This window comes from Lemur catta, chromosome 23 (assembly GCF_020740605.2).
Source record: "Lemur catta isolate mLemCat1 chromosome 23, mLemCat1.pri, whole genome shotgun sequence".
In the NCBI taxonomy this organism is placed as follows: Eukaryota; Metazoa; Chordata; class Mammalia; order Primates; family Lemuridae; genus Lemur; species Lemur catta.
The window spans coordinates 4,416,241-4,441,612 of record NC_059150.1 but is presented as its reverse complement, the minus strand read 5'-3'; the positions used below and the strand labels follow the sequence as shown (position 1 = coordinate 4,441,612).

At 41.9% G+C, this 25,372-nt stretch overlaps 2 protein-coding genes across 2 annotated transcripts; both read left to right on the top strand.

The window, feature by feature from the left end:
- Window positions 1-8,769: 8,769 nt before the first annotated feature.
- LOC123627103 (alpha-1,3-mannosyl-glycoprotein 4-beta-N-acetylglucosaminyltransferase C-like) lies at window positions 8,770-19,114 on the top strand. The gene is made up of 3 exons (XM_045536515.1): window positions 8,770-8,877; window positions 9,766-9,922; window positions 17,895-19,114. Exons 1-3 carry the CDS (start codon window positions 8,770-8,772, stop codon window positions 19,112-19,114), a joined length of 1,485 nt encoding a protein of 494 aa, XP_045392471.1.
- A 4,200-nt stretch (window positions 19,115-23,314) lies between these two features.
- LOC123626969 (alpha-1,6-mannosyl-glycoprotein 4-beta-N-acetylglucosaminyltransferase-like) lies at window positions 23,315-25,372 on the top strand. The gene is made up of 2 exons (XM_045536271.1): window positions 23,315-23,562; window positions 24,321-25,372. The coding sequence occupies exons 1-2, from the start codon at window positions 23,490-23,492 to the stop codon at window positions 25,370-25,372; spliced, it is 1,125 nt and encodes a 374-aa protein (XP_045392227.1). The 5' UTR covers window positions 23,315-23,489.

Sequence of the window (25,372 nt, the reverse complement as noted above, 5' to 3'; positions counted from 1 at the left end):
TGTTTTTGGAGACAGAGTCTTGCTCTGTTACCCAGGCTAGAGTGCCGCAGCATCAGCCTAGCTCACAGCAACCTCAAACTCCTGGGCTCAAGCGATCCTACTGCCTCAGCCTCCCAAGTAGCTGGAACTACAGGCATGCACCACCATGCCTGGCTAATTTTTTCTATATATTTTTAGTTGTCCAGCTAATTTCTTTCTATTTTTAGTAGAGATGGGGTCTTGCTCTTGCTCAGGCTGGTCTCGAACTCCTGAGCTCAAGCAATCTTCCCACCTCGGCCTCCCAGAGTGCTAGGATTACAGGCGTGAACCACCACGCCCGGTCTCTTTATATCTTTTCATTTATTGGAATAATAGCTTACAGTTTTCAGTTTAGAGGACTTACACACCTTTTGTCAGATTTATTTCTGGGAACTGATATTTTTGTTGTATTATAAATGATATCATGTGGAAATTTTATTTTCTAATTATTTGTGTTTAGTATATGGAAAATACAATTGATATTTGTATATATTGACCTTGTACTCAGTGGCCTTGCTAAATTCACACATGAATTCTAATAGTTTATCTGTAGATTCTTTGGGATTTTTCTCTGTATACAATCATGTCATCTGAAAATAATGACAATTTTATTTATTTAGTTCCAAATGATACACCTTTTCTAATTTTTTTCTTGACTTCTTGAACTGGCTGCGACCCACAGCACCATGCTGAATAGGAACTGTGGCCAGCCTTGTCCGTTGCTATTCCCGGGAGTTGGGAGAGCTTCCAATAATTCACCATGAAGGATTTGGGAGGAAGATGGGTAGATACTCTCAACAGATTAAGGAAATCTTCCCTTTATTCCTAGTTTGATAAGAGTTTTTGCCATGAATGAATGTTGAATTTTATCCAATGTTTTTTTTTAATCTATCAAGATGATAATTCCTGAGAAATTTATCACGTAGTCATTATGTATTATACTTTTTAAACATTGCTGGACTCAATTTGCTAATATTCATGCAGGATTTTTGCATCTGTGTTTCTGTGAGAAATTGGGCTATAATTTTTCTTTCTTATAATGTCCAAGTCATGTTTTGGGGTTTTTTTTGTTTTTTGTTTTTGTTTGGTTTTGTTTTAAGGCTGGTCAAGTGAAGCAGTGGGAGTGGAGAAGGAACAAAGTAATCTGTAACTGGTTGTGATCAATTAGTCACAAACACCACTGCACTCAGACCAACCCTAGTCAGGTGTTGGTATTAAGGTTAAACTGGCTTCATAAAAATCAGTTGGGAAGTGTTGCCTCCTGCATTTTTGAAAGAATTTGTTTAAAATTAGTATATTTTTTTCTTAAACACTTTAATTCACCCATGAAGCTATCGGAGCCTATAATTTCTTATGTGTGGGAAACTAGTTAATCATGAATTCAGATTCTTTAATAGATATAAAACTAATCAGATTTTCTATTTCTTCCCATGTTCATCTTTAAGTTGTTTTTTAAGAATTTTGTCCATTTTATTTAAAACATTGCCAAATTTATGGCTTGTTCTCTTGCTATGGTGATTTGTTTATGCTCTTTTTTCTTGATCAGACTTGCCTAGAGGTTTATCAATTTTGTTACTCTTTTAAAAGTAACAACTTCTGGCTGGGTCTATTTTCTCTATGGTATGTTTTTTACTGTTTCACCATTTCTGTTCTCACATTCGTCATGGCACACGTAAAGACAGGATGTGTGTGTGAGGAAATAGAGTGTTATGGGAGCAGAAGTGCCAGGCAGGGCAAGGGGGAAGACAAGGCCTGGGGCGGAGTGCAGTGAGACAAGCAGAGGGCTGACAGTGGGAGCTCACGGAAAGCCAGCCTTGAAGGGGTGAGCAGAGGAGGAGAGGACCACAGAGGAAACAGACCACATGAGAACCAGAAAAGTGCCAGCCATCTCACCAAGGCAAAGGGAGTCTGAGTGTTCCAGAAAAGAAGGGGCAGCCAACAGCATCAGGGATCAGAGTATTTATATTAGTTAAAACTCTTCACAAATAACATTAGCCAACTCAACCTAGTGCCCAACAAAAAAGGAAAGGTATCTATAAGTGGTATTCACGGTGGTTAGAAGTATGGGTTCTGGACTTGCCTGGGTTCTCATCTTTGCTCTCTTACGTTACTGGCTGTGTGATCTTGGGTAGCTTACTTCTCTTTGTCTATTTTCTCATCTATAAAAAGGGGAAAATAATAGTACATGCTAATAGTGTTTCAGGGACACTCTAAGAAAACAACATGTGTGGCACCTATAGTTTTTAGGTACACAAGGACAGGAATCCAGGGTGGTTTGTACTGTTGGGAATCTCTCTGGCTCTCATTACTGTCTCACCATCGCCCAAGTTTACACCTTCATTTAGGAGATCCATCTAGTATGAAATAGAATGTGTTTATTCTGATAGCACATTTGGGGAGAATCTGATTGGTCCAGCTTTGATCATGTGTTTGATTCTGACCCAATCAACTGTGAGCAGGGGGGGAGGGTCAAACAACACCAGTGTCCACCTCTATGTGTTCAAAGCCATTAAGGAAGTAATTGGGAACTGGGTTAAAAAGTTGCAAAGATACCTATTGCTGAGGATCATGAACAGAAGGTATAAAAAGTGTCTATTGGATTTGGCAGGTAGGATTCTTCAGTGTTCTGAGGAAGAGACATTTCAGTGCAATGAGGTGGGAAGGGAGAAGGTTGAGATGGCAGAGGAAGATTGTATAGAGGAAGATTGTGCAAAGGTGGATTGTATAGGAGGTGATGAAATCTATTTCTTGATAAGTTTGGATAAGAAGGGAAAGGAATGTACAAACAGGAGCTAGAGGAAATACAGAGCCAGGGGAAAGATTTATTTTATTTTATTTAGAATTAGAATGACTTACGGCTGGAGCAAGGAAGTGGGAGATGAAATGTTGCCAAAAAAGAGGTATAGCACATGCACAACCACTGGAGGAATCATGAGTCAAATGATTTGTCTACTATACTGTGTTTTCCTCTGAGGAACTGTGCCTGTCTTTACTCTAGCCAATGGGAGCTTCCATTCTGATCATAATGATTGGTTGAGGAATGTCATTTTACCCAAGATTAGTCAATGAATATTTATTGAGCACCTACTATGCTCCAGATAGTATTCCAGGTGCTGTGTATACAGTGATGAACAAGCTGAACAACATCCCTGCCCATTTAAATTTACTGCCTTGGCCGGGCACAATGGCTCATGCCAGTAATCCTAGCACTATGAGAGGCCGATGTGGGAGGATTGCTTGATGCCAGGAGTTTGGGACCAGCCTGAGCAAGAGCGAGACCCTGACTCTACAAAATACAGAAAAAATTAGCTGCGCATAGTGGCACATACCTGTAGTCCCAGCTAATTGGGAGCCTGAGGCAGGAGAATTGCTTGAGCCTAGGAGTTTGAGGTTGCAGTGAGCTGTGATGATGCCACGGCACTCTAGCCAGGGTGACAGAGCAAGACTCTGTCTCAAAAATAAATAAATAAATAAATGAATAAAAAATAAAAATGAATTTACTGTCTAGTGGAGAGAGACATACGGTGTACCAGATGCTAGATTTCCACTCTCCACTCTACTCTAGCCTCTGCCCCAGAAGACTATCTGGGTTACATTAACGGGACCCCTTGCCCTCTGCCTTCTGGTAGGGTTTGGCTAACAGGAGCCTGGCATGAGATCAGATGGAGGAGGAGAGTGAGGTTTGGATATTTATCACCCTGATTCCTTCCCTGCAGAATCTCCTCTGTCTAGCTGTGTCCCTCTACCAAAAGCCACAGCTCTCTCAAGGAGGCCCTCTCTGCAAAACTCTCCTTCCAGATTCTAGTAACTTCTCCCTTCCCTCTTTGTTTTGGGCCTAAGGATGGTGACAGTTCTGTCATTAGCCCCCAGGTTCTCCACACTACCTTCATCTATGTAAATACTAAGTCCTTTTATTAAACCTTATCTACTTACCATTGAACTAAATCTGCACTGTCTAATATGATAGCCGTATGTAGCTATTGAGCATCTGGAATGAAGCTAGTTCAAATTAAGATGCGTTATAGGTATAAGATGCATACCTGATCTCAAAGACTTAACATGAAAAAGAATCTGGGAGGTTGAAGAGGGAGCACTACTTGAGGCCAGGAATTCAAGACCAGCCTGAGCAAGGAGACCGTGTCTCTACAAAAAAATAGAAAAATTAGCCAGGCATGGTGGCACATGCCTATAGTCCCAGCTACTCTAGAGGCTCAAGCAAGAGGATCACTGAAGCCCAGGAGTTCGAGGTTGCAGTGAGCTATGATGATGCTACTGCACTCTAGCCCAGGCAACAGAGGGAGGTTCTGAAGAAAGAAAGAGAGTGAGAAAGAAAGAGAGAAAAAGAGAAAGAAAGAAAGACAAAAGAAAGAAAGACAGAGAGAGAGAAAAGAAAAGAAAAAGAAGAAAAAGATTTCATTAACAATGTTTATATATATGTGTGTGTGTGTGTATATACATATATATTTTTGAGACAGTTCACACATCATAAAAGTAATCCTTTTAAAGTGTACAATTCAATGTTTTTTTAGCAAATTCACAAAGTTATACAATCGTCACCATTATCTAATTCTAGAACATTTTAATCACCCCAAAAAGAAAACCTGTACCAATTATCAAACTCTCCCTATCTCCCTTTTCCCAAATACCTAGCAACCTAATCTACTTTCTGTCTCTATAGATTTGCTATTCTGGACATTTCATATAAACGGAATCATCATACAATATGTGGCCTTTAATATCTGTCTTCTCTCACTTAGCATGTTTTCAAGTTTCATGTATGTTGTAGCATGTAAAAACACTTCATTCCTTTTTATGGCTGAATAATATTGCATTATATAGAGTATCACATTTTGTTTATCCATTTATCAATCGGACACTTAGGTTTCCGCTTTTTGGCTCTTCTCAATATTGCTTCTATGGATATTCATGTACAAATTTTTGTGTGAACATGTGGTTTCATTTCTCTGAGTTGTATACCTAGGAGTCGAATTGCTGGGTCATGTGGTAACTCTATGTTTAACTTTTTGAAGAACTGCCCGACTGTTTTCCACAGTGGCTGCATCATTTTACATTCACACTGGCAATGTAGGAAGGTTCCAGGTTCTCCACATCCTCATCGACACTTGTTATTGTCCATCACTTTAATTATAGCCATGCTAGTGGGTATGCAGTAGTGTCTCATTACGGTTTTGATTTATATTTCCCTAATGACTGCTGATGTCGAACTGTACTGTGGTTGTGAAAGCTTCCATGCTAAATCCAGGAAGCCGACTGCAGCTGTTCCTCCACCCTCTTTCCTACCAAGGAAATATGTTCGTTAAAAATAGACAGCATAGGCCAGGCTCAGTGGTTCATGCCTGTAATCCTAGCACTTTGGGAGGGCGAGGCGGGAGGATCACTTGAGGTCAGGAGTTCAAGACCAGCCTGAGCAAGAGCAAGACCCTGTCTCTACGAAAAAATAGAAAGAAATTAACTGGAAAACTAAAAATACACAGAGAAAAAAAAAATTAGCCGGACATGGTGGCGCATGCCTGTAGTCCCAGCTACTTGGGAGGCTGAGGCAGGAGGATCACTTGAGCCCAGGAGTTGGAGGTTGCTGTGAGCTAGGCTGATGCCACGACACTCTAGCCTGGGCAACAGAGTGAGACTCTGTCTCCAAAAAAAAAAAAAAATAGGCAGCATGGGTGATTATTCTCTTCCGTGTCGTCAAACTCCTGGTAGTACTTGGAATTTCTCTGTAACAGCTGGACCTCTTCATCCACATCACATCCTCTAAATAGCCAAGCACAGAGTCCAGCCCTGCATCAGAGGCAAGAGATGGAAGCCAGGGGCAGGTTGCTCAGAGGCAGCCATCGCCCCAACGACACTGCCACATCCACGCTGCCTCCTCCCCTGCTGGCGGCCGGGCCCAGCCTTGCTCTGCCCGAGACCCACCTCCAGGACACATCAAAGAGGAGGTCTCTGCAGGCACTCTCCTTGGAGCCGGCGACCCCAGCTCAGCACCTAGGCGGCCCCTTCCTGCGCACCAGGCCCCAGACATCGCCTCCTGCGGTTGCAGCTGTGCCCATGGCTCCCAACATCGTTCTTGAAGGAGTACTCTTTAGTTACAGGGGATCAATAAAAGGAAGAAGAAGGAGGGAAGAAAATACAGAATCAATGAGGAAGAAGGGAGTGAGAATCGTAATATTATGAGCAAATGACTTTATCAAAACAAAGCAACATCTTTACCAAATAATAACTGATTCTTATTGCAGATCTAGTTCTTTTGGGGAAGATCTTAAAAGTGGACACTGCAATCCTGGTCTTATAAAAGTGACAGAATTATATTGCCATCATTTTTCCCTTAGATAGCAACTAATTGTATATGTCATCCACAGCAATCCAGGAATGCTGGGAGGGGCATGGGGGTGGGAGAGACTGACTTAGGACATAATTATTAAGGACAACAATAAAGGTGGCACATAAAGAAGAGTGATGGAAGTTTTTAGGGGAAAAAGACAGAATTTTGGGATAAGTAGAAATTGAAAGTTTCCTAAGGAAACTTAAACTGGTCAATTTGTGAACCACAGACTTACCTCTTCCCCTGAGCCCTCTGAGAAATTGCCACGCTTGGTGAGTTCTCTTGTTCAAATAGTTCTTGGAGAGCTTCTGAGTGACTTTACTCTGTTGTCATGAAGTCGGATTTCCATCCATCCTTCTCATTTTGATTCAAGATATTAACAAGAGGTTATCACTGACCATTGGGATTTTGAGTCATTTTTATTCTTTTTTCTTATAATTGATTTGTTTTACACTGAACATGTATTATATTCATAATTAGGGAAAATACCAATAAAACTATTTTTAGTTGGAGAAATATGTGTCCCAGTTACAGTCCACATCCCCGGATCCAGGTCAGAATCCCGGGTAGCTGATATCAGATCTTCCTCACCATCCCTTACCCTGGAGCTGGTGCTAGGTGTGAGGCTGGGTTGGTAAATGTTCCCCGCCCCCCACATTCAGGGAGAACAATGGTTGTCAGGGGGATATCATCTGAGAGTGGTGACCAGCTTTATCTGGCCTCAGAGGATGCACATTCTGGCCTCATCACTGTCCTCCCAAACATTACAGTCACTTCCTGACTTTGGGAAAAGCCCTGAAGAGTCAAGTGTAGAGCTCAGTTCCTGTGCACCCAGAAAAAGAAAATCTTACATGAAACTACAGCTCCAGTCAAGGTGAGGACTTTCATGTGTTGTGGTTAAACCTTTTTTAAAAAACCAAAACTTTTTAATCTCCTTACTTGCTGCCTCCTCAAAAGCCCTGTGGGACTGGCTCCTGTCAGAAAGGGAGGTTGTGTCTGGAACCTCTGACTTGACCCCATGCATAACCTACCTTAGAGCCTTAATGAGTGCCCATGTCTACATTTTGTTCAGTAGTCATCCAGAAGGACAAAGGAAGATGACATGAAAAAGATTCAGGAGTGATGAATACATAACCAAAAACGGTCTAGACTTCAGGTAATGGAGGGGAGGACCCCCCCCCCTGGGAAAACATGAAGTTATTCCCAAAGCTCCTGACAAGCAAACCTCAGAGATATACAAGGAGGACAGTCTCTGGAATCAGGCAGGAAAATCTGTGGGGAAATAGACATGTCACACCTAAAAACAAGAGGAAATGCTGGCTTGAGGTTTAAGTTTGCAGAAGACCAAATGACCCACTGTTTTCTTGGAGCTACAGTCTTTGAATGTGGCTTAAACTGTGTTCTGATCCCACTGAGGGTTGTACAAAGAGAAGAGGAAGAGGGAAGTAAGTGTCTGATTAAAGTCTATCACCACCTCACAGAACTCCTGGCTCATCATGAATCAGGTCAAAATCTATCACACATAAGAATTAGTGGTAGCCAGAGGAAGCAGTGAGCATTTTGGAAGGGACAGAGCTTGGAGGAGAGAGAGAATTAAAGCCTTCAGGTATCCCATTCTAGAACATTCCATGATGCATAATCTAGGCAACACAGACAAGAGCGAAGTCCAGAGAATGTCTTCCTGGCTTCAGAGAGTCAGTAGGGTAAAGGAGTTAATAGGATCTTCCACAATTCTTCTACCACAAATATTCATTAAAGATCACCCTCTCTCAATTCCTCACTCATTCCCTCTTCACCCCTTCCTTTCCTCCTCAGGGTTCAAATGTGGGAATGAGAAATGTTCCCCTGTAATGCACCCAGAAACTCCTATTGGAACCGAATGAAGCTCCTTGCCCTTCACCTTACCCTCAATGGAAATCAGGTTAGGGAGTATGCAGGTGGGGCAGTCAAGGTGGGAAAGAGCTTGGGAAATTTAATTAAACCGTGGTGTCCAGAAGAAAAGAAATGAAGGAATGGATAAATAGGGAGATTTGCAGGCAAGTATAGGGTAGCCCTGGCTGTGAGATTAAGAGCACCTTGCATACACTTCTATACACATGTGTTTCTCAAACATGAGAAATATAAAGTCCTCTTTTGAGGGAAAAAAGTGCTTAAGGACTCCTAAGAATATATATCTAAGAACCCAAGGTTCAGAATTACTGGCTTTGGAAACTACATTTATTCAATGATAATGTCTTTCTATTGTAAGTTATAACTGCAAGAGAGAAATTTAATTTTTTGAAATTAGAAAAGTTTTTAATATTACCATCAGATGAAACTTTTCTCAATAGTGTATAAATTGCAGGCACCTGAGTGTACTTCCAAGGATCACAGATTGGGAAACAGCTCTACAAGTTCCCAAACCCAGCACCATGAAAGCTTTGCTGTGGAGACTTATCACTATTGCAGCAGTATTGGTGCTCCCAATCTTCTATTTCATTGATGAAAACCCCTTTGATACTACAAGTTTTCTATCTTGGGTAAGTACAAGAAATTTGGGGTGGGGCAAACTTGAAGTCCCTGGACTGAAAAGAAAGAAGGCATCCTCTAAGTGTCTATTTGTGTGAAATTGTCACAAATACCGTAGACATTCAAGGAAAGACAAGAAAGCTTGAGGAATCAACGTATCGTTTTTCTCTGATGAAGACAGTAAGGGATGGCGGCCCTCTGGAAGAAAGAGAATTGAGGGCTGGGAAGAAATAACACTTATTTAATGTTTCAGCAGAGTTGGCGCCTTCCGATGAGATAGAAATTTTTCTTCTTGTTTTATGTTTCCCATTTTAGAAAATTTCCTTGGTTTTCAAAGTTATACATTTTCTTCCATTTTATGCATTAGGATCCTGAACCTCAGAGCAGTTGAGTCATTTCTCCAAGTCAAGAAAAATTCTAGGGAGTAGAGAAAATTTCACCAGAACCCAGAAAAAGCAGGGAGAGTGGTGAATGAATTTGGAAAGGTGGAATGCCAGCAATGGGAAAGACTTTAGATTGGGGCACTGGGACGGTATTACCTGGCCTTCTGTATCTTTCACACCTAACATGCTCTGCCCTTCATGGGAGTAGGCGAGGCATATCAGACTGTAATCATGCGATAACTGTGGGTGAAGAGTGGCATAGACTGCCATCATCTCATTCCCTACATGTAACCCAGGCTAGAGAATTACCAACTCCGTTTGCCCCAGGATCCACAATCTATATAAAACCCATAGGGTAGAACTTTTTCAGAAGATAAGGAAGAAACTTAAATTGAGCCTGAGCAATCTCCTGTGGTACCCTGGTGACTATTTCATTACATTATGTAAGGGGGGATCCTACTAGCTATTATTTTCAAAGAGAATGAACTATAGAGCTGAAACTCACCCTCTTCTCAGAGGGAAAAGAAGATGGTAGCTTGGCAGAGAGCCCGGATGCAGATCAGCCCTGTTAAAACAAGCCACCTGAAAACCTTCAAAGATATGCAGAGAAACTCAGAACCACTCAAAAATGTGAGCTCCCGTATCTTGATTGGAGCCCTTCCGATGGAAAAAAGTGAGTATCCACACCGGCTGTAGATCATCCAGGTCAGGTAAGAGTAGAGAGGGAAGACAAGTGGAAAGGAAAGGAAACAGATTCCTGGGGGAAGAAGGCAGGAATGCAGAGATGAAGGATCAGGCCTGTGGAATTTAGACTACAATTAATAGTAATTCTGAGTTCATTAATATCCCATTCCATCTTCTGATGAAACTACGGAGATGATGGGAAAATACAGAAGGAAAGTGTGGGAAGGAGAACTGACTGTAAGGGAAAGAAGTTGAGAGGTGGCAATGCAGAGTCTTGAGTGCGTAGTCTCCTTAGGTTCCACGGAGGTCTAGAGACCATCTAGTGCTTTGCCACTCAAGGTGTAGTCTGTGGACAGACATCAGCAATATCTGGGAGCTTGTTAGAAATGCAGTCCCCTAGGCCCACCCTAGACCTACAGAATCAGAATTTTCATTTTAACCAGACCCACAGGTGATTGGTGTGCACATTAAAGCCTAAGAAGTATAGTTTGGCAGATCTGCAGCACAGGAGATGATTCTGGAGAGCAAAGCCAGGACTATGAAAGTTTCAGGTCACCAAAATTGGTTTTAATGCTCTTTAGGCTTTCCATATGCTAGAGACCTTGTCCTTCCATCCTTGGTGTGAGCTACCCTCACAGTCTGTAAAAACCTTCATTTGCAGCAGATGAACACCTTCTCATTGTAAACTATTTCCGTAGAATACATTGTAAATATCTATTGTATAGAGAGTAGAAAGTGAAAGTTTCTTTTTGTCCCCCATTTCTTCCCCCACCCCAGGAGTGTGATGAGTACCCTTCCTGAAATCTACACATCTTTCTAGCATTTGCATGTATGCTATATCTGTGGGATTTAAAAAGATCGCTTTATATGTATTGTTCTAAGATTTTCTTTCTTCATTCATTAATATGTGTATGTCGGAGAATTTTCCCTTACCTCATTCTTTTTTTAACTGCTGGCAACAACATAGTCTGAATGTAAAAATTTTATTTAATCATTCCTTATTGATGGGCACTCAGTTTTCTATATTTTTCTATTATAATCAATGTCACAATTAATATATTTTTGCTCATATGTAAAAATATTTCTATGGGAAATACTCCTATACATGAAACTAATGGGTCAAAGAGCATACACTTTAGATTTTGATTGATACCTCCACATTGTATTTAAAAAGGATACTAATTTATAATCACATCAGTTTTGGAGTGTCCATTTCCTCACAATCTTGCCAGTGCTATTGTTGTTTGCCAGTTTAAGGAGCAGAAAACATTTCCTTTTATTTGGTGATATTTGTTGTTATTTGCTATCCCTGATTATTAGTAATAGTTTGGCTTTTTTGAAATATATGTTTAAAGATCATTTTTATGTATTCTATGAATTGCCTGTTCACATCCTTTGGTCATTTTCTATTGGATTGATTACTTTTTGTTGTTGATTTGTAGGAGTTTTTTATGTGTTATAAATATTTATTCTGTGTCAAATATATTCTCTGCTGCTTGTGTTTTGTTCATTATTCTTTTGTCATATGGATATTTTTAAATCTTATATAATCAAATCTGTCCATGATTTTTATGGCTTCTGGGTTCCTTGTCTTGCTTAAGGGAAAAACTTCCCTACCACAAGATTATTTTTGGAAAACTTTCACTATAAGTTCTTCTAATACTCTCATGGTTTTGCTTTTTCAGGTAGAAACAGTTTACACAGATGAAATTTATTTTTAAGTAACATGTGAGCTAGATAATTAGCTTTATTTAAAATTTGATATCCTATGATCTCAGTACCATTTATTAAATACTCCATCTCCCCCACACACACACCCCACTGATAAGAAATGCTCCCCTTGTCATAGAAGCTCCAACGTATACATGGGCTTATTTCTGGAAACCATTTTATTCCATTGACTTTTTTAAATGTTCCTCTACCAATTCCTTATGATTTGAGCTTTGTTGCTTTACTGTACATGTTTTTAGAATAATCCTCCCTCCCCGACTTATTATTGTACTCTTTCAAATTTTTGTCTAGTCTTTATTTTTTCTCTTCCAGATGAATTTTTTAATTAGCTTATCAAACTCTATGAAAAATACTCTTGATTGAGATTGCATTAAATTTACAGATAAACTTGGAGTTACTTAATGCCTTTATAATACTGATCATACCATTCACAAATGTGTTATGTATCTACATGTATACAAGTCTTCTTTTATGAGCTTCATTACAGCTTTGTTATTTTCTTTTATAGATCTTTCAAAATTCTGGCTAGGTGTGTTCCTCTGTATGTTACAGTTCTTTTTTTTTTTTTGGAGACAGAGTCTCACTTTGTTGCCCAGGCTAGAGTGAGTGCCGTGGCATCAGCCTAGCTCACAGCAACCTCAAACTCCTGGGCTCAAGCAATCCTCCTGCCTCGGGCACGAGCCACCACGCCTTGCTAATTTTTTCTATTTTTAGTGGAGATGGGGTATCCTTCTTGCTCAGGGTGATCTCTAACTCCTGACCTCAAGCAATCTTCCGGCCTCGGCCTCCCAGAGTGCTAGGATTATAGGCATGAGCCACCGCGCCTGGTCTATTTTGCTTGTTTTTAAACTTCATAAAAATGGTATAAAACTAACTGTATGGGTTTCCTCCAGGACTTGCTTTTTTCACTTAATGTTATGTTTGAGAGATTTCTTTCACTTCCTTTTCACTCCTTTTCACTTAATGTGATGTTTGTATTACTATATATAAAACATTTAACCGAGTTGAATGAACCATCATAATATGTTGATCCATTCTTCTGTTGATAGACACTTAGGTTACTTCCAGTTTTCGCTATTTCCAAGAACGTTGCTGTGAATATTCATGTACACAAATCCTTATGAACACACGTGAGAAATTCTGGAGGGTATATTCCTAGTAGTAAAATTGCTAGCTTAGAGGATATGTATACCTTCCACTTTCTTAGATTTTGCCAAACTGTAAATGGCTTACCAAAATAAAAACGAAAAAGTACACACACGCAGTTATCACTGGTTCACTCTCTAATGCAAATTATGTTTTAAATATATCAACATGCTAAAGCTTTTTTAAATGGCTTAGTTTATATTCCTGCCATTAAAATATGAAGTCTTGTTACTCTACATCTTTGCCAGCTGTTAGCAGCGTCCTATTTTTCAACTTCTGTAATTCTTTGGTTCTGATTTGCTCTTCTCTGATTACCAGTATGGTCGAGCACCTGTCTATTGGTCATTTATGCTCTCATGTGTCTATCGGTCATTTATATTTTGTATTTCGTGACATGCCAATTCCTAAATTTTGTCTATTTTTCTAACGATTTGTTTGCACTTACGATATTTTTAAAATCTTCATTCCTCTAGTTATGACACGTTGTTTTATTCCTAACATTATTTACATTTTCTCCCCTTTTAACCATAATTTAGTTTAATATTTTCTAACAACCACCTTTTATTGATCTTCTACATTTTTTAACCTATTGTATTTAATTACCATTTTGCTTTTGTTTTCCTAATTCCACACTCTGCTTCCCTTAGTTTTATTTTTGCCTTAGTTCCTTTGATTGTGTTCTCATTTTCCTTATTTTCTATGTTTTTTTCTAGCAAATACATTGAAAGGTTTTACTTCTCCTCTAAGTCCCACGGTAACCATGTCCCACAGGGCTTGGTCTATGGTGTTCCTGTCCCATTTATTTCTAAGTAGCTGGTAACTTCCATTTCGATTTCTTCTTGAATCCAAGAGATGTTTAGAATACTGATTTTTTGCTTCCAAAGGGATACTTTTAGTTAGACTTTCATGATTAGTTTTAGTTTTATTGCATTGTAATCAAAGAATATGGCCTATAAAATTGGTATCTTAAGGACAATTAAAATCAAAATTGTCTTCATGGCCTAATGTATGGTCGACATTTTTTTGGATATCTAAGTGGAATGTGTATCTTCAGCTGAGCACTGCACATATACACACACGTACACGCAATGAATTTTGTTTCATTATTCAAAATTCTGTTTCTTCATTTTTGTTTATTTAATCTGTTGATTTCTGAGAGAGATAAAATGTTTCCCAATGTGACTTTGGATATATCTATTTCTGCTTGTATTTCTAAAGTTTTAAATATAGCTTTGAAATAAGTGAATTCAATTCTTAGCATTTGCACAATACTTTTGTTCATTACTATTTCAGCATTTTTGTGTCGCATGTGTGTATTTTTCAGTAAAATGTATAGAGCTGGATTTCATTTAATGTCGATGTTAAATGAGGCATTTGTCCAGGTGTCTCTCTCTTCTCTTGGCCTTGGACCAATTCAGAAATACACGGGGCTTGGCTAGGGATTTAAGTGAAACATCCTCCCCTTTTTCTTCACATAAAGCTGGATTGAAGAATGCAGTTTAGATCTAAGAACATCATCAGCTTTCTGATACATTGTACCACCACCTGTTCCAGTGTCCTCAGTTTGCAAATCTAAAGAAAGTTACTCGAAGCCCAGGAAAGTAGAATAGGCACTTAAACATTCAGAGGAACAGAAGATTTTTGCCTCTTTCTCACTCCACTGAGTGCAAGAGTCCAGAGAAGCTGAGAATGAGGCTGCATGTACACATTACTGGTAATAACCCAGTCCTAAAAGAAACCCGTGGGTCACTGGATGTCAGATTTGCCATATCACTAAACGAAGAAGTCAATCAGAGAGAGAAGCAGAAATGAGAGAGTCAAGAAACTTCTGCATGAGAAGATGGATATTCCTATTTTGAGAGAAGCACGTTCCAGTTTAAATAGGTTACTATTAATACAAGAAACCCGGGGCAGTTCTCGTCCTCCACACTCTCCTCCCATAAAGCTCTGAACATCCTTTCTGACGCCACCTCCTCAACTTCTCACACCCTTCCACTGTGCTCTCTAGAACTCACGGTCAGACTTCAGCAAAGTTCCCTTCTCTTGGCCCAGATGAACTGTCCACGTTCCCATCTAGCGCCAGCCTCTCCAGTTTGGCACTAGATTCCACCTCTTCCTAACTGCTCGTTAGCATCACTCAAGCAATTGTCTCTCTTCTGGGCCATCCATTTTCCCTCTCTCCTGTTGTCGTACAAACACATGCTGCAATTTTTCTCATTTTGAAAAAAGAAAGAAACCTCTCTTAAACCACACATTTTTGCCCTCATCATTGCAGCCAAAATTACTCTTATCTAGATACCCAGTAGCTTCCACATAGCTGTACCCACTGATCTCTATCTTCCTTGACCTATCACAGCATTGACACAGTACTCCACTCTCTTCTTTCAACATTCCCTTTAAATTGCTTCCAGAATTCCAAACTCTCCTGGTTTTCCTCCGACTTTGCTGGTAGAGATCCTCACTCTCTTTTGCTGGTTTATCTTCTCTTTCCAACCTCTAAATGTTGATGTACTCCAGGGCTCGGTCCTTGTCTAGACTCACTATCTTGGTGACCTCTTCCAATCTCACAGCTTGAGTCACCATCTATCTTCTAACTACTCCCAAAAGTATAGCTCCAGCCTGGATTGGCCTGTGGTCCTCACTGGCCTCTGCAGCATTGGTATGTGTCCTTTTTTCTCTGATGCTGACAACCCTGCAGATATCTGTTGTTGGTGTTTGTGGCAGAGAACGTGTGGCCTTTACACTCTCAGCTCAGTCAAGACTTTGTGATTCTCTTGCTGAGCCAGCTTCCCTTGGCACTGTGACTCCCGCAGTCTGACTGTGACAGCCACTGGATCTCCACAGGTTGCAATCATCTTTGATAAGAAAAAAAATAAACCTTGAGACATGATAAGCTTTTAATGATTCAAGTACTTTAAGAATTCAAAGGACAGGGCTAAACTGTTTATTATGTCAATAAAATAAGATTAGGTCCAGGAGTGCTTAAGTTTGTTGGTTTTGATAACACAAAGAACTCTAGATGAAGAGAAACTACCTTTTTCTTTAAGTTTAAATGCATTTTAATTGAATGTATTTTGAAATATCAGTATGAACTCATGATGTATTTTACCTTATTTTTTTTTAATGTTTAACTCTGCCCACTAGGGCCTAGAAATTACCAACTGACTAGCAGTGAGCACCCCTGGTGCCCAGATTATAGACTCTAAATATCATTTTCCACTAAAAATAACCAGGGACCCTTGTAAAAATGGGTGATTCCCAGTCCACGGCAGGAAATGTCATACCAGATAGCAAGGAAGCTTTTAAAAAGTGACTAAAGTTGTATCAAAACTGCTCAGGATTCAACTTTAAGAAGCTACTTGCCAAAGATGGAACAATTTAAGCATCAACAAGAATAAAATTTCAATGGTTGAAAAACATAAAATCCATGAGTTAATATGGATACAAAAAAAAAAAACCTGACACATATTGTCCTCATTTCAGAATGCTAGGAAATCAATCCATTATTCTGAAAGCTGATAAACAAAGGGAAACTATCAAGCATTTGTCCTGCTTTGCTATATGAACTATACCACTGGGTAACCAAAAAGTAAATGAGGGGAATTTTCTCTTTATAGAACATTCCAGATAATCAATGAAGAAATGCTTGACTTAGAATATCAGTGCATTGTAACCCTTAATGTAGTAACAGATCTAGGCATTGAACATCAAAGGCTGCTGACATCATAAAAACAGAGACAACCTGCCATTATGTGCCTTCAGGTGGAAGAACACATCACCAACCCGTGAAGTATCATTGCCCAAAAATCTAACCTCAACTTGATCAAGTCCCCACATCCATATTTTCTACAAACACTTTCAGATTCATATCAGCCTGTTCTTTTGCCAAAGAATGTGATTTCCTCTCCGATCTGAGTATTGATTTAACATGTTTGACATTCTCCAATTCCTTGTTTCCTCTGGTAGCTTCTATTTCTGGAGTTATCTTCCATTATATTGATGATTCCTGTTTCAGATTTATATTTGAAGATCTGAAATGAACTTTGAACTTCTTTGTTCTAAATAGCCATCCCCATTTGCCTCTCTGTGAAAGTGATTATGGAAGCCTGCCTCCATTTGATTGTAAGGAGGAGTGACACATGGGGTCAGTGGGGGATGTGGGTAGCTGATCTTCTGGGCACAGTATCCCCCATCTCTTCTAGTAGAGTCCTAAGTCATCTGAGGCATGTCCTCACTGATCTGCCTTAGACACCCGCTGGCAGCCTCTTCATTTCGGAACTTACTTCAGAGAGCCACATGTAGAGCTTTATCCTAGAGGCAAAGGCCATAGTTAGCCATGGTATCTCCTTTCCCACCTCTGTTACCTGGAGTCCTTGGCTTCGGTTCTGATGTCTTCTCCAGCCCCAGACTCACACCATGAGCTTTCCCCTGGCAGAACACATTATTTAGACAAAAAATCCTTAGGACTTTAGTCTGAGGGTAAATGCTGCCACCACCAGCCCCTTGGTGGCCACTGGCTCAGTGGTTCTGGAAATGGTTCTATAATTAATTATCCAGATGACCAGCCCAGGGCCCACTCCTCTTCTTTGTATTGGTGGCTCTGAACTTAGAGTCTCCCCAAGGTTTTTTGTAGAAAGATGCACCTGTTCAGTTGTTCTCTTGCGTGTCTTTTGGACTGTAGATTCCTTTATTTCTCTATGAGCCCTATTCCATATTCTCTCTGTCTTCCAGAATTCTTCAAATATTGTGGTTCTCTCAGGGCAACCTTCCTGTTTTTTTCAGTAGAATTTTGGGTGGGAGGGGACATACATGCAAATATTTAGTTTGTTACCTTTATACATTTCCCTCACAATAGTTTTCAAAGGTAATAATTTTTTTTAAAAAAAATTCTCCATTTGTGACCAGATATTAACTCCTAATATGGTCTACACTTGGTCCTGGGGGAGAGAAAATGTGAAATAACCATAGGAATACATGAAGTTGGCATACAGAAAGACCTAAGACAATATCATAACCTCACCCACAGCAAATACTTCCCTCAGTCCTCTAAGTTGATAAAGGTCCTCTTTTCTCCCCAATCCTAGAACTGCTGACCATAGGAATTTCCTCGGTGTGGCGTCCCCGAGGGAGCTACCTCTTGGACACCCTGCAATCTCTCTTCTTTGCTTCCTCCCTGTCCGAACGAAAACACTTCATTGTTCTGGTACAACTGGCCGATCCTGACCCCAAGTGGCTTGATCAAATGATCTCCAACATCTCAACTCTCTTTAAATCATATGTCCAGGCCAGACAGCTAGTAGTGATGACTACTCCTCTCAACAGCTATCTTCCCTTGAAGGGCCTTAAGAAATACTTTAATGACACCCCCACCTATGTAGTCTTTCACTCCAAGCAGAACATGGATTATGCCTTCCTTATGAACTTTGCTACCAACCACTCTGATTACTTCCTGATGATCGAAGATGACGTGAAATGTGCCCCTGGATTTGTCACCCAGATTGCTTCCATACTGTCTGCCTGGGAGAGGAAACCTTGGGTGACTCTGGAGTTCTCCCAGGTGGGCTTCATTGGAAAACTCTTTCATACCAGAGACCTCCCCTGCTTTGTTCGTTTCCTTCTCCTCTTCTACCAAGAAATGCCCTGCGACTCCCTTCTCTCCCATTTCCTTGACATTCTCATGCAGAAAAAACCAATCCGGTTCTTCCCCTCCCTCTTCCAGCACACGGGCCAGTACTCTTCCTTTGAAGGCAAATTCAATAGGCTCAAAGATGAAGAATTTAAGGAAAATGACACTGGCTCTCCCAGCAACCCTGCTGCCACCATTTACACTAACCTAAATGTTACCAATGGCTCTGTTCTCATGAATGCCTATAGCTTGGATGAGAATTTCTTTTATATCAAGGAGGCTAAGGCTGGAAGCCATCTGACTGTGCTTTTGGACATACCTGCTGTAGTGTTCCGAATTCAAGTGCTGACTGGCTCTGCACTAAAGAAGGAGAATCAGTTGGAAGAGGGGCAAGTAGAACTGGGCTATGACTCTACTAACAGGATCAATGACTGTGACGACTATATTCTGCTGGGGCTCCTCATAAATGGCATCCTGGATAAACACGTATTATCTGAAGAGTCTGGGAAGAAGGTGAAATGTGTGAGAGTCCTTGTAACAGCCACTCTACCCTCTGGATTAATAGTCAGGCACATCAACCTCTGGATTAAGGAAACTGAGAAATACATAGAGAAGCCATTGGAAGTTCTGGGTGTGGTCAGGTTGGAGGTAGAGTCTACAAAGGTAACAAAACATTAAAGTCTTAAAATTGGTCAGACACATCTCTTTGCTGGGTCCTTTCAGGATGCTTAATACAGAAGATACAGCATGTTGAAAGGCAGAGTGAAGGTAATATCCTCTTTGTCCTAGAGAGTCATGGGTGGGAGAAGGGGACTTCTTAAGGCCTTCTCTGGTTTTCTATCCAAAAGGGTCTACCATCCAAAATTCTTTCCTTAGATCAATAACACCAGACTTCTAAAAAGGACAGGAACATGTAAGACTAACTGATGCTCGTATCACAAGATTCTAACAGTGCATGAAAGAACACAAAGGATCCTTCCACTAGCCAGAAAGTAATACTTCCACCAGATAGTAAATTAAAAAGTGTTATATCCCAGGTTGGGGGCTGATGGCACAAAGTAGAGCCACCATTAGAGACCTAAAAGATACAAGGGTGGTGGACTCTATCATACATATGTCTGTTTCATTCACTAGTCTGGGCCCTGCAGAAACCAGATAGATCCTGAAAAATGACCATAGACTGCCACAAACTCATCCGGTGAGTAGCCCTGATCACAGCTGCTGTGCAGACATGGTATCATTGCTAAAGCATATTAATAAGCCCTTGGGCATATGCTCTGCAGCCTTTGATTTGGCAAGTTCATTCTTCTCTGTTCTGATTGGAAAAGATCAGAAATGGTTCACGTTCATGTGAGGTGATAATGTTTATTCACATTTCTGCCCCAGAACTATGTTAACTTTCCTTCTCTCTGTCATAATATAATCCAAAGAGATTTAGACTGGGTGGACCTCCCACAGAACATCATATCAACCCATTACCCTGATGACATCATGCTGCTTAGGCAGGACAAGCAAGAGGTACCTTAGATGCCGGAGGCCTTGGTAAGAGGATAAGAGATAAACCCTGCAAAGATTCAGGAACTTGCCACTTGACTAAAGTTTTTAGGGGTCCAGAGTAAAGGACAAATTGCAGCATTTTGCATCCTTTACCATGACAAAGGAAGCACAATGCCTTGTAGCCTTCCTCAGGTTTTGGAGGCAACACTTTCCACACCTAGGAACACTGCTCCAGCTCATTTACTGGGTAACACTGAAAGCTGCCAGCTTAGATTGGGTCCTGGGGCAAGAAAGGGCTTATAGCAGGTCATAAGACAAGAGGCTTTGCCACTTGGGCAATATGATCCAGCAGATGCTATGGTATCAAAGATTATAGTGACGGGCAAAAATGCAGGGTAGAATTTATGACAAGCAGCAGTGGGACAATCACAACACAGGCCACTGGGAAATAGGGATATATAGGGATAGAAATAGGGATATATAGAAACCAGATTTATAATGGAGATAGCATTGCAGATGAGTTGGGAAATAATGATCATTTTAATAAATAGTGCAAAGATTTTCTCCTGATCATCCACACGGGAAAAATAATGATTGGAGCCCTAATTCATATTCTACATAAAAATCCATCCTACATAACACAGGAGACCATCATTATGACCTCACAGTGGAGGGAAGGAAGGCAATTTATAATAGTAAAGATAGACAAATAGATCAACGAAACTAAAAAGAATAAAAATAGCTCCAAGCTTACACAGTTAATTGATTCTGACAAGTTACTAAGGCAATCTGAAGGGAAGGGAAAGGCTTTTTCACAAATGGTGCTGGAACAACTGGATATCAGTGTAAAACAATGAGCTCAACCCCTACCTCATCTCAGACACCAATATTAATTTGAGATGAATCACAGACTGAAACGCAAAAGCTAACACCATAAAGCTGCTAGAAGGAAATGTAAGAAAATATCGTTGCCCCCTTGTAGTATATGGTATTTCTTAAATAAGACCAAAAAATCACTGACCATTAATAAAAAATTGAACTTCATCAGAATTACAACTAATTTTAATGCAAGAATTTTGTTCTTAATCTTTTTTTTTTTTTGAGACAGAGTCTCGCTTTGTTGCCCGGGCTAGAGTGAGTGCTGTGGTGTCAGCCTAGCTCACGGCAACCTCAAACTCCTGGGCTTAAGCTATCCTCCTGCCTCAGCCTCCCGAGTAGCTGGGACTACAGGCATGTGCCACCATGCCTGGCTAATTTTTTCTATATATATTTTTTAGTTGGCCAGATAATTTCTTTCTATTTTTAGCAGAGACAGGGTCTTGCTCTTGCTCAGGCTGGTCTCGAACTCCTGAGCTCAAACAATCCACCCACCTTGGCCTCCCAGAGTGCTAGGATTACAGGCGTGAGCCACCGCACCCGGCCTACAAATTTCTTGGTTTGAGATAAAAGACTGCAAAGCTGGTTTTGAAACTATATCTCGACCACACCACAAAACAGGTGCATAGTGTGAGGCCAGATAGGTGAGCAGCCCCCATTCAGGGTGAACAATGGTTGTCAGGCGGGGTCTCCTGGGAGGGGTGACTAGTTTCAGCAACTTCAAAGGAGCCACTCGAGGACCCCATCCTTCATTAACATTTTTTCTCCCAGATTTCAGAGACATCCCTGCTCTCAACACTCAAGCCACATTTTCTGTTAGACAAAAAGGTGTCAATGGATATAATACTCCAAACCTGGTGAAGACTCTCACATGATCAGAAATTTCTGGTCACTTCCGGGCTTCCATCCTTCTTACCAGTCTGGCATAGGGAAGATATACTAACAAGCATTTCCCTTCGTCCTTCTGACTTGATCCAAAACCTCATATATATGCCTAACATCATCCTAAATAGGATCAGACACAAAAAGTAAGTGTGGAGCTAATAGACAAGACTCAGTTTACCCAGCAATAAAACCCAAAAGGAGTGTTCAGCGTGAGTCTGAACTATGGGGAAGAATATAACACCCAACCTTGGATTTGCTCTTCTTGGCAACACATCCTCTCTGGTAGGATCTCTGCTCCAAGAATGGATAAATGAAGGTAGCTCCTCCAGTTTTACCTGGAAACCCGGGGAGGGGAAAAAGAAGGTAAAGGCTGAACAGAATCAAACTCCTTGGCCTTTGTCTTTCCTTAGATGGCTATAAGCAGAGGAGGGAGAGTTGATCTGGGAGGGAAAAGGTTAAGGAAATAATTAGGCAGTGGTATCTAGGAAGAGAGATGGGGACAATGAAGTGGCAGGCTTCCAGGCAAGAGGAAAATACCCTTGTGCTCTCTGAGTGGGAGGCAGTCAGGATCCATAACCAGCTGACATTTCTATGCAGAGTGGTTCCTGGCCCCAGCACCATGCACTGCTGCCTATGGAGATATCTCATAGTGGCTGTGTCCTTAGTCCTCCTGGGCTTCATCTTCCAAGAGAATAAAGAAGAGCATGTTGAGCACAGTGTATCATTGGTGAGTACCAGAGATAAAGACTGGACCATTTGCCTACCTTTCAGTGGGAGGGAAATTATCTCAATTACGTGAAACATTAGTCCCATCATAAGGAGTTCTAACAAGAGAATACTTGAACAATCAGGAGAGTGTCAGAGAAAAAATATGAACCAGATTTGAAATATGCATGGGATTTGAATAGGGACAGAGATGGAGAGAGGGCATTTGACGTGTGGAGAGGGCAATGCACACCCACCTCTAGAGGACCAGGCTGACTGGCAGGACCAGCAGGCAACGAGGACCGCCTGGGCACTGGCCACCTCCCAACCAGGGCCTGGCACGGGAGATCTTATTCTCCCCATTTCTCACATGAAGGGATTTGAAGTAACTTCCCCAAGTGGACATAGTTTGCAAGGGAGAAGACCAAATCCCACACAAGTCGTGATAAGGTTTAGGAATCCTCATTTTTTTCCCAAAACATCTTAGATCAGCTGGAGCAAAGCACAGGGCAGATGTGGGGAAGTGGTTCAGAAATGCATTTGTGGTCAGATTGGAGCAAAAGGAAGGACTTCAGAATTGAGGCACCGTGTGCATGTTCTTTAAGGACAGGGCCAGGCATTGGTCCTCAGCACATCTCAGAGACACTAGCACAGGCCTAAGCTGAGCTAGATGACATTTGCCAGGCTGATAATGGTAGGAGAAATTAGGTGTGGGCCATGGTGGGGACAGGCAAATTCTTACTCCACATAAGCCTAGGACCTTCCCACAGACATCTTGCCCAAACTGGGGAAGCCCCCCCACCCCCCTACTCGGGACTCATGGCTTCTGCCGAAAGCCTGTGTGTTCTCATGACAAGGTGGGGAGAGCACTGAACTGAGCCCTGACTCGGCCTCCCTGGTGACTGGGTACTGGGGCTTGCCCGGCCTGCCCTAAAAGGGGGATCTGCTCCTTAGTTGTCCCCAGAGAATCTGGGACAAACCTCAGGGCTCACATGTATCTTATCCTCAGAAAGAAAAGGAGAAAGCTTGGCAAATACTTGTAGAGCAAATCAGCTCTGAAAGCAAGAACCATCTGGAAACCTTCAAGGAGATGCAGCAAAGGTCCCCTTTACTCCAACATGCCAAGTACAAAGTCCTGGCTGGAGCCCCTCCCCAGCAAAAGAGTGAGTACACGGGAGGGAAGGTCGGGCTAGGAGAAGGCCAGACAAGGGAGTTTAACAAGAAAAGGGAAGGAGGGTCAAAGGGGAAATGACTGGCATCTGCTGAGGAAAGAAGGGTGCTCTGAGGGAGGGCCATGCCATGGGATTTGGTGCATGTTATAACCCTGAGTGTGTTTTCCTGCCACCTGGTCACCCCTTGAATGGCCGACAGGATGAGAAGCCCTAGTGTCCCATAGAGAAGCTCATTCATGGCAGGCCCTCAGGGAGCGGAAGACAGGATGGGAGAGGAACTGCGGGAACCATGGGAAAAAGCACTGGGTAGAGGGAAAAGAGGGTGGGTGGTGTGGACTTCAGGTCCCAGTGCACTAGACGGCCAGACCCTTGGGTATACATGGGTCCCTGGAGATCCTCTAATCCAGGTTTGATTGATCTGGGGTAGCTGAGATAACTCTGAAGGTCAAGGCCAGGCTGAGATAATTTGCCAAGCCCGCAAGTTTCCCTTTGGTGCCCTGTGGCCTTCCCCATGAGAGAGAGCCTTGTCCTTCATAAAGCTTCCCCCAGTAGCCTTTCAACATATGGATCCGTGAATCCACTTCACTACTTCGGATCACATAGATATTAACCCCTCAGCGGGACTGTACACACCCAGGGAAAAGAAATGTGAATTGTCACAGGTATTGGCATAAGGGAAGACCTGGGAGGAGAGTTCTAGGGACTCGTCACCATCCTGAAGTGCTAAAGGTCCCCCTCTCTCCCTCCAGAACTGCTCACGGTGGGGATTTCCTCAGTGCAGCATCCTCGTGGGAGCTACCTCTTGGACACCCTGCAGTCCGTGTTTGAAGCGTCCTCGGAACCTGAGCAGAAGTCTATCGTGGTGCTGGTCCACCTGTCAGATCCTGACCCTGAGTGGCTCCGCCAAACAGCTGCCAACATTTCCAGGCTCTTTGCACCACACATTGATGCCAGGAAGCTGCTGGTGATCCACGGCCTTCTCGGTGGCTCTCCTCTCCCAGGAAATCTCAGTGACGCTAATCACGCCTCACCCTGTGAAGCACTTTATTCCAGGCAGAAAGTAGACTATGCCCTCCTCATGAACTTCGCTAGCAGCCTCTCTGATTACTTTCTGTTGATGGAAGATCATGTACGCTGCAGCCCCAAATTTGTTTCCTCCATCTACTGGGCATTATCAGCCTGGGAGGAACTACCTTGGGTGATCCTGGAGTTCTCCAGCCTGCACATCTCAGGGAAAGTTTTCCACACTAGTGATCTCTCCCGCCTGACCTCTTTCTTCCTCCTCTTCCTTAACACTCCTGCTCCCTTGCTTCTCTCTGAATTCCATCTTCTCTTGGCCCAAAACATTCCAATTTGTTTCACTCCTTCTGTCTTGCACCATGTGGGCACTTTTTCTGCAGTTGAGGAGAGCTGCTTTCCTGTGGAGAAGGACAAAGCCTTTGGGGAACCAGATAACCCTATTGCTACTGTCGTCACAGACATGGAAACATCGTTGGATATGATTCCACAATATGCTTATACTCTGAACCAGGAGAGCTACTCTGTCTTGGATCTTTTAAAAGGCAATCACTTGACAGTGATTCTGGAGAGACCACAAAAAGTCACCCGGATAGCGGTGCTGACGGGCTTGGATAATGGAAAGAGATATCGCCTGCAGCAGGGACAGGTAGAACTGGGCTATGGTCCCGTGGCAGAGACCAAAGACTGTGCTCACTATACCCTGCTAGGGCCGCTGGTGGAAGGAAATCTGGACCAGAGGGTATTCTCTGAAGAAGATTCTGAGCAGGTGAGTTGTATCTGA

Excerpts from the sequence above, each read along its gene's own strand:
- LOC123627103 (XM_045536515.1), top strand. The coding sequence starts at position 8,770 with ATGAAAGCTTTGCTGTGGAGACTTATCACTATTGCAGCAGTATTGGTG. Across the intron at positions 8,878-9,765 it reads CTACAAGTTTTCTATCTTGG|AGGGAAAAGAAGATGGTAGC; the intron begins GTAAGTACAAGA and ends CCCTCTTCTCAG. Across the intron at positions 9,923-17,894 it reads AGCCCTTCCGATGGAAAAAA|AACTGCTGACCATAGGAATT; the intron begins GTGAGTATCCAC and ends CCCCAATCCTAG.
- LOC123626969 (XM_045536271.1), top strand. The coding sequence starts at position 23,490 with ATGCAGCAAAGGTCCCCTTTACTCCAACATGCCAAGTACAAAGTCCTG. Across the intron at positions 23,563-24,320 it reads AGCCCCTCCCCAGCAAAAGA|AACTGCTCACGGTGGGGATT; the intron begins GTGAGTACACGG and ends CTCTCCCTCCAG.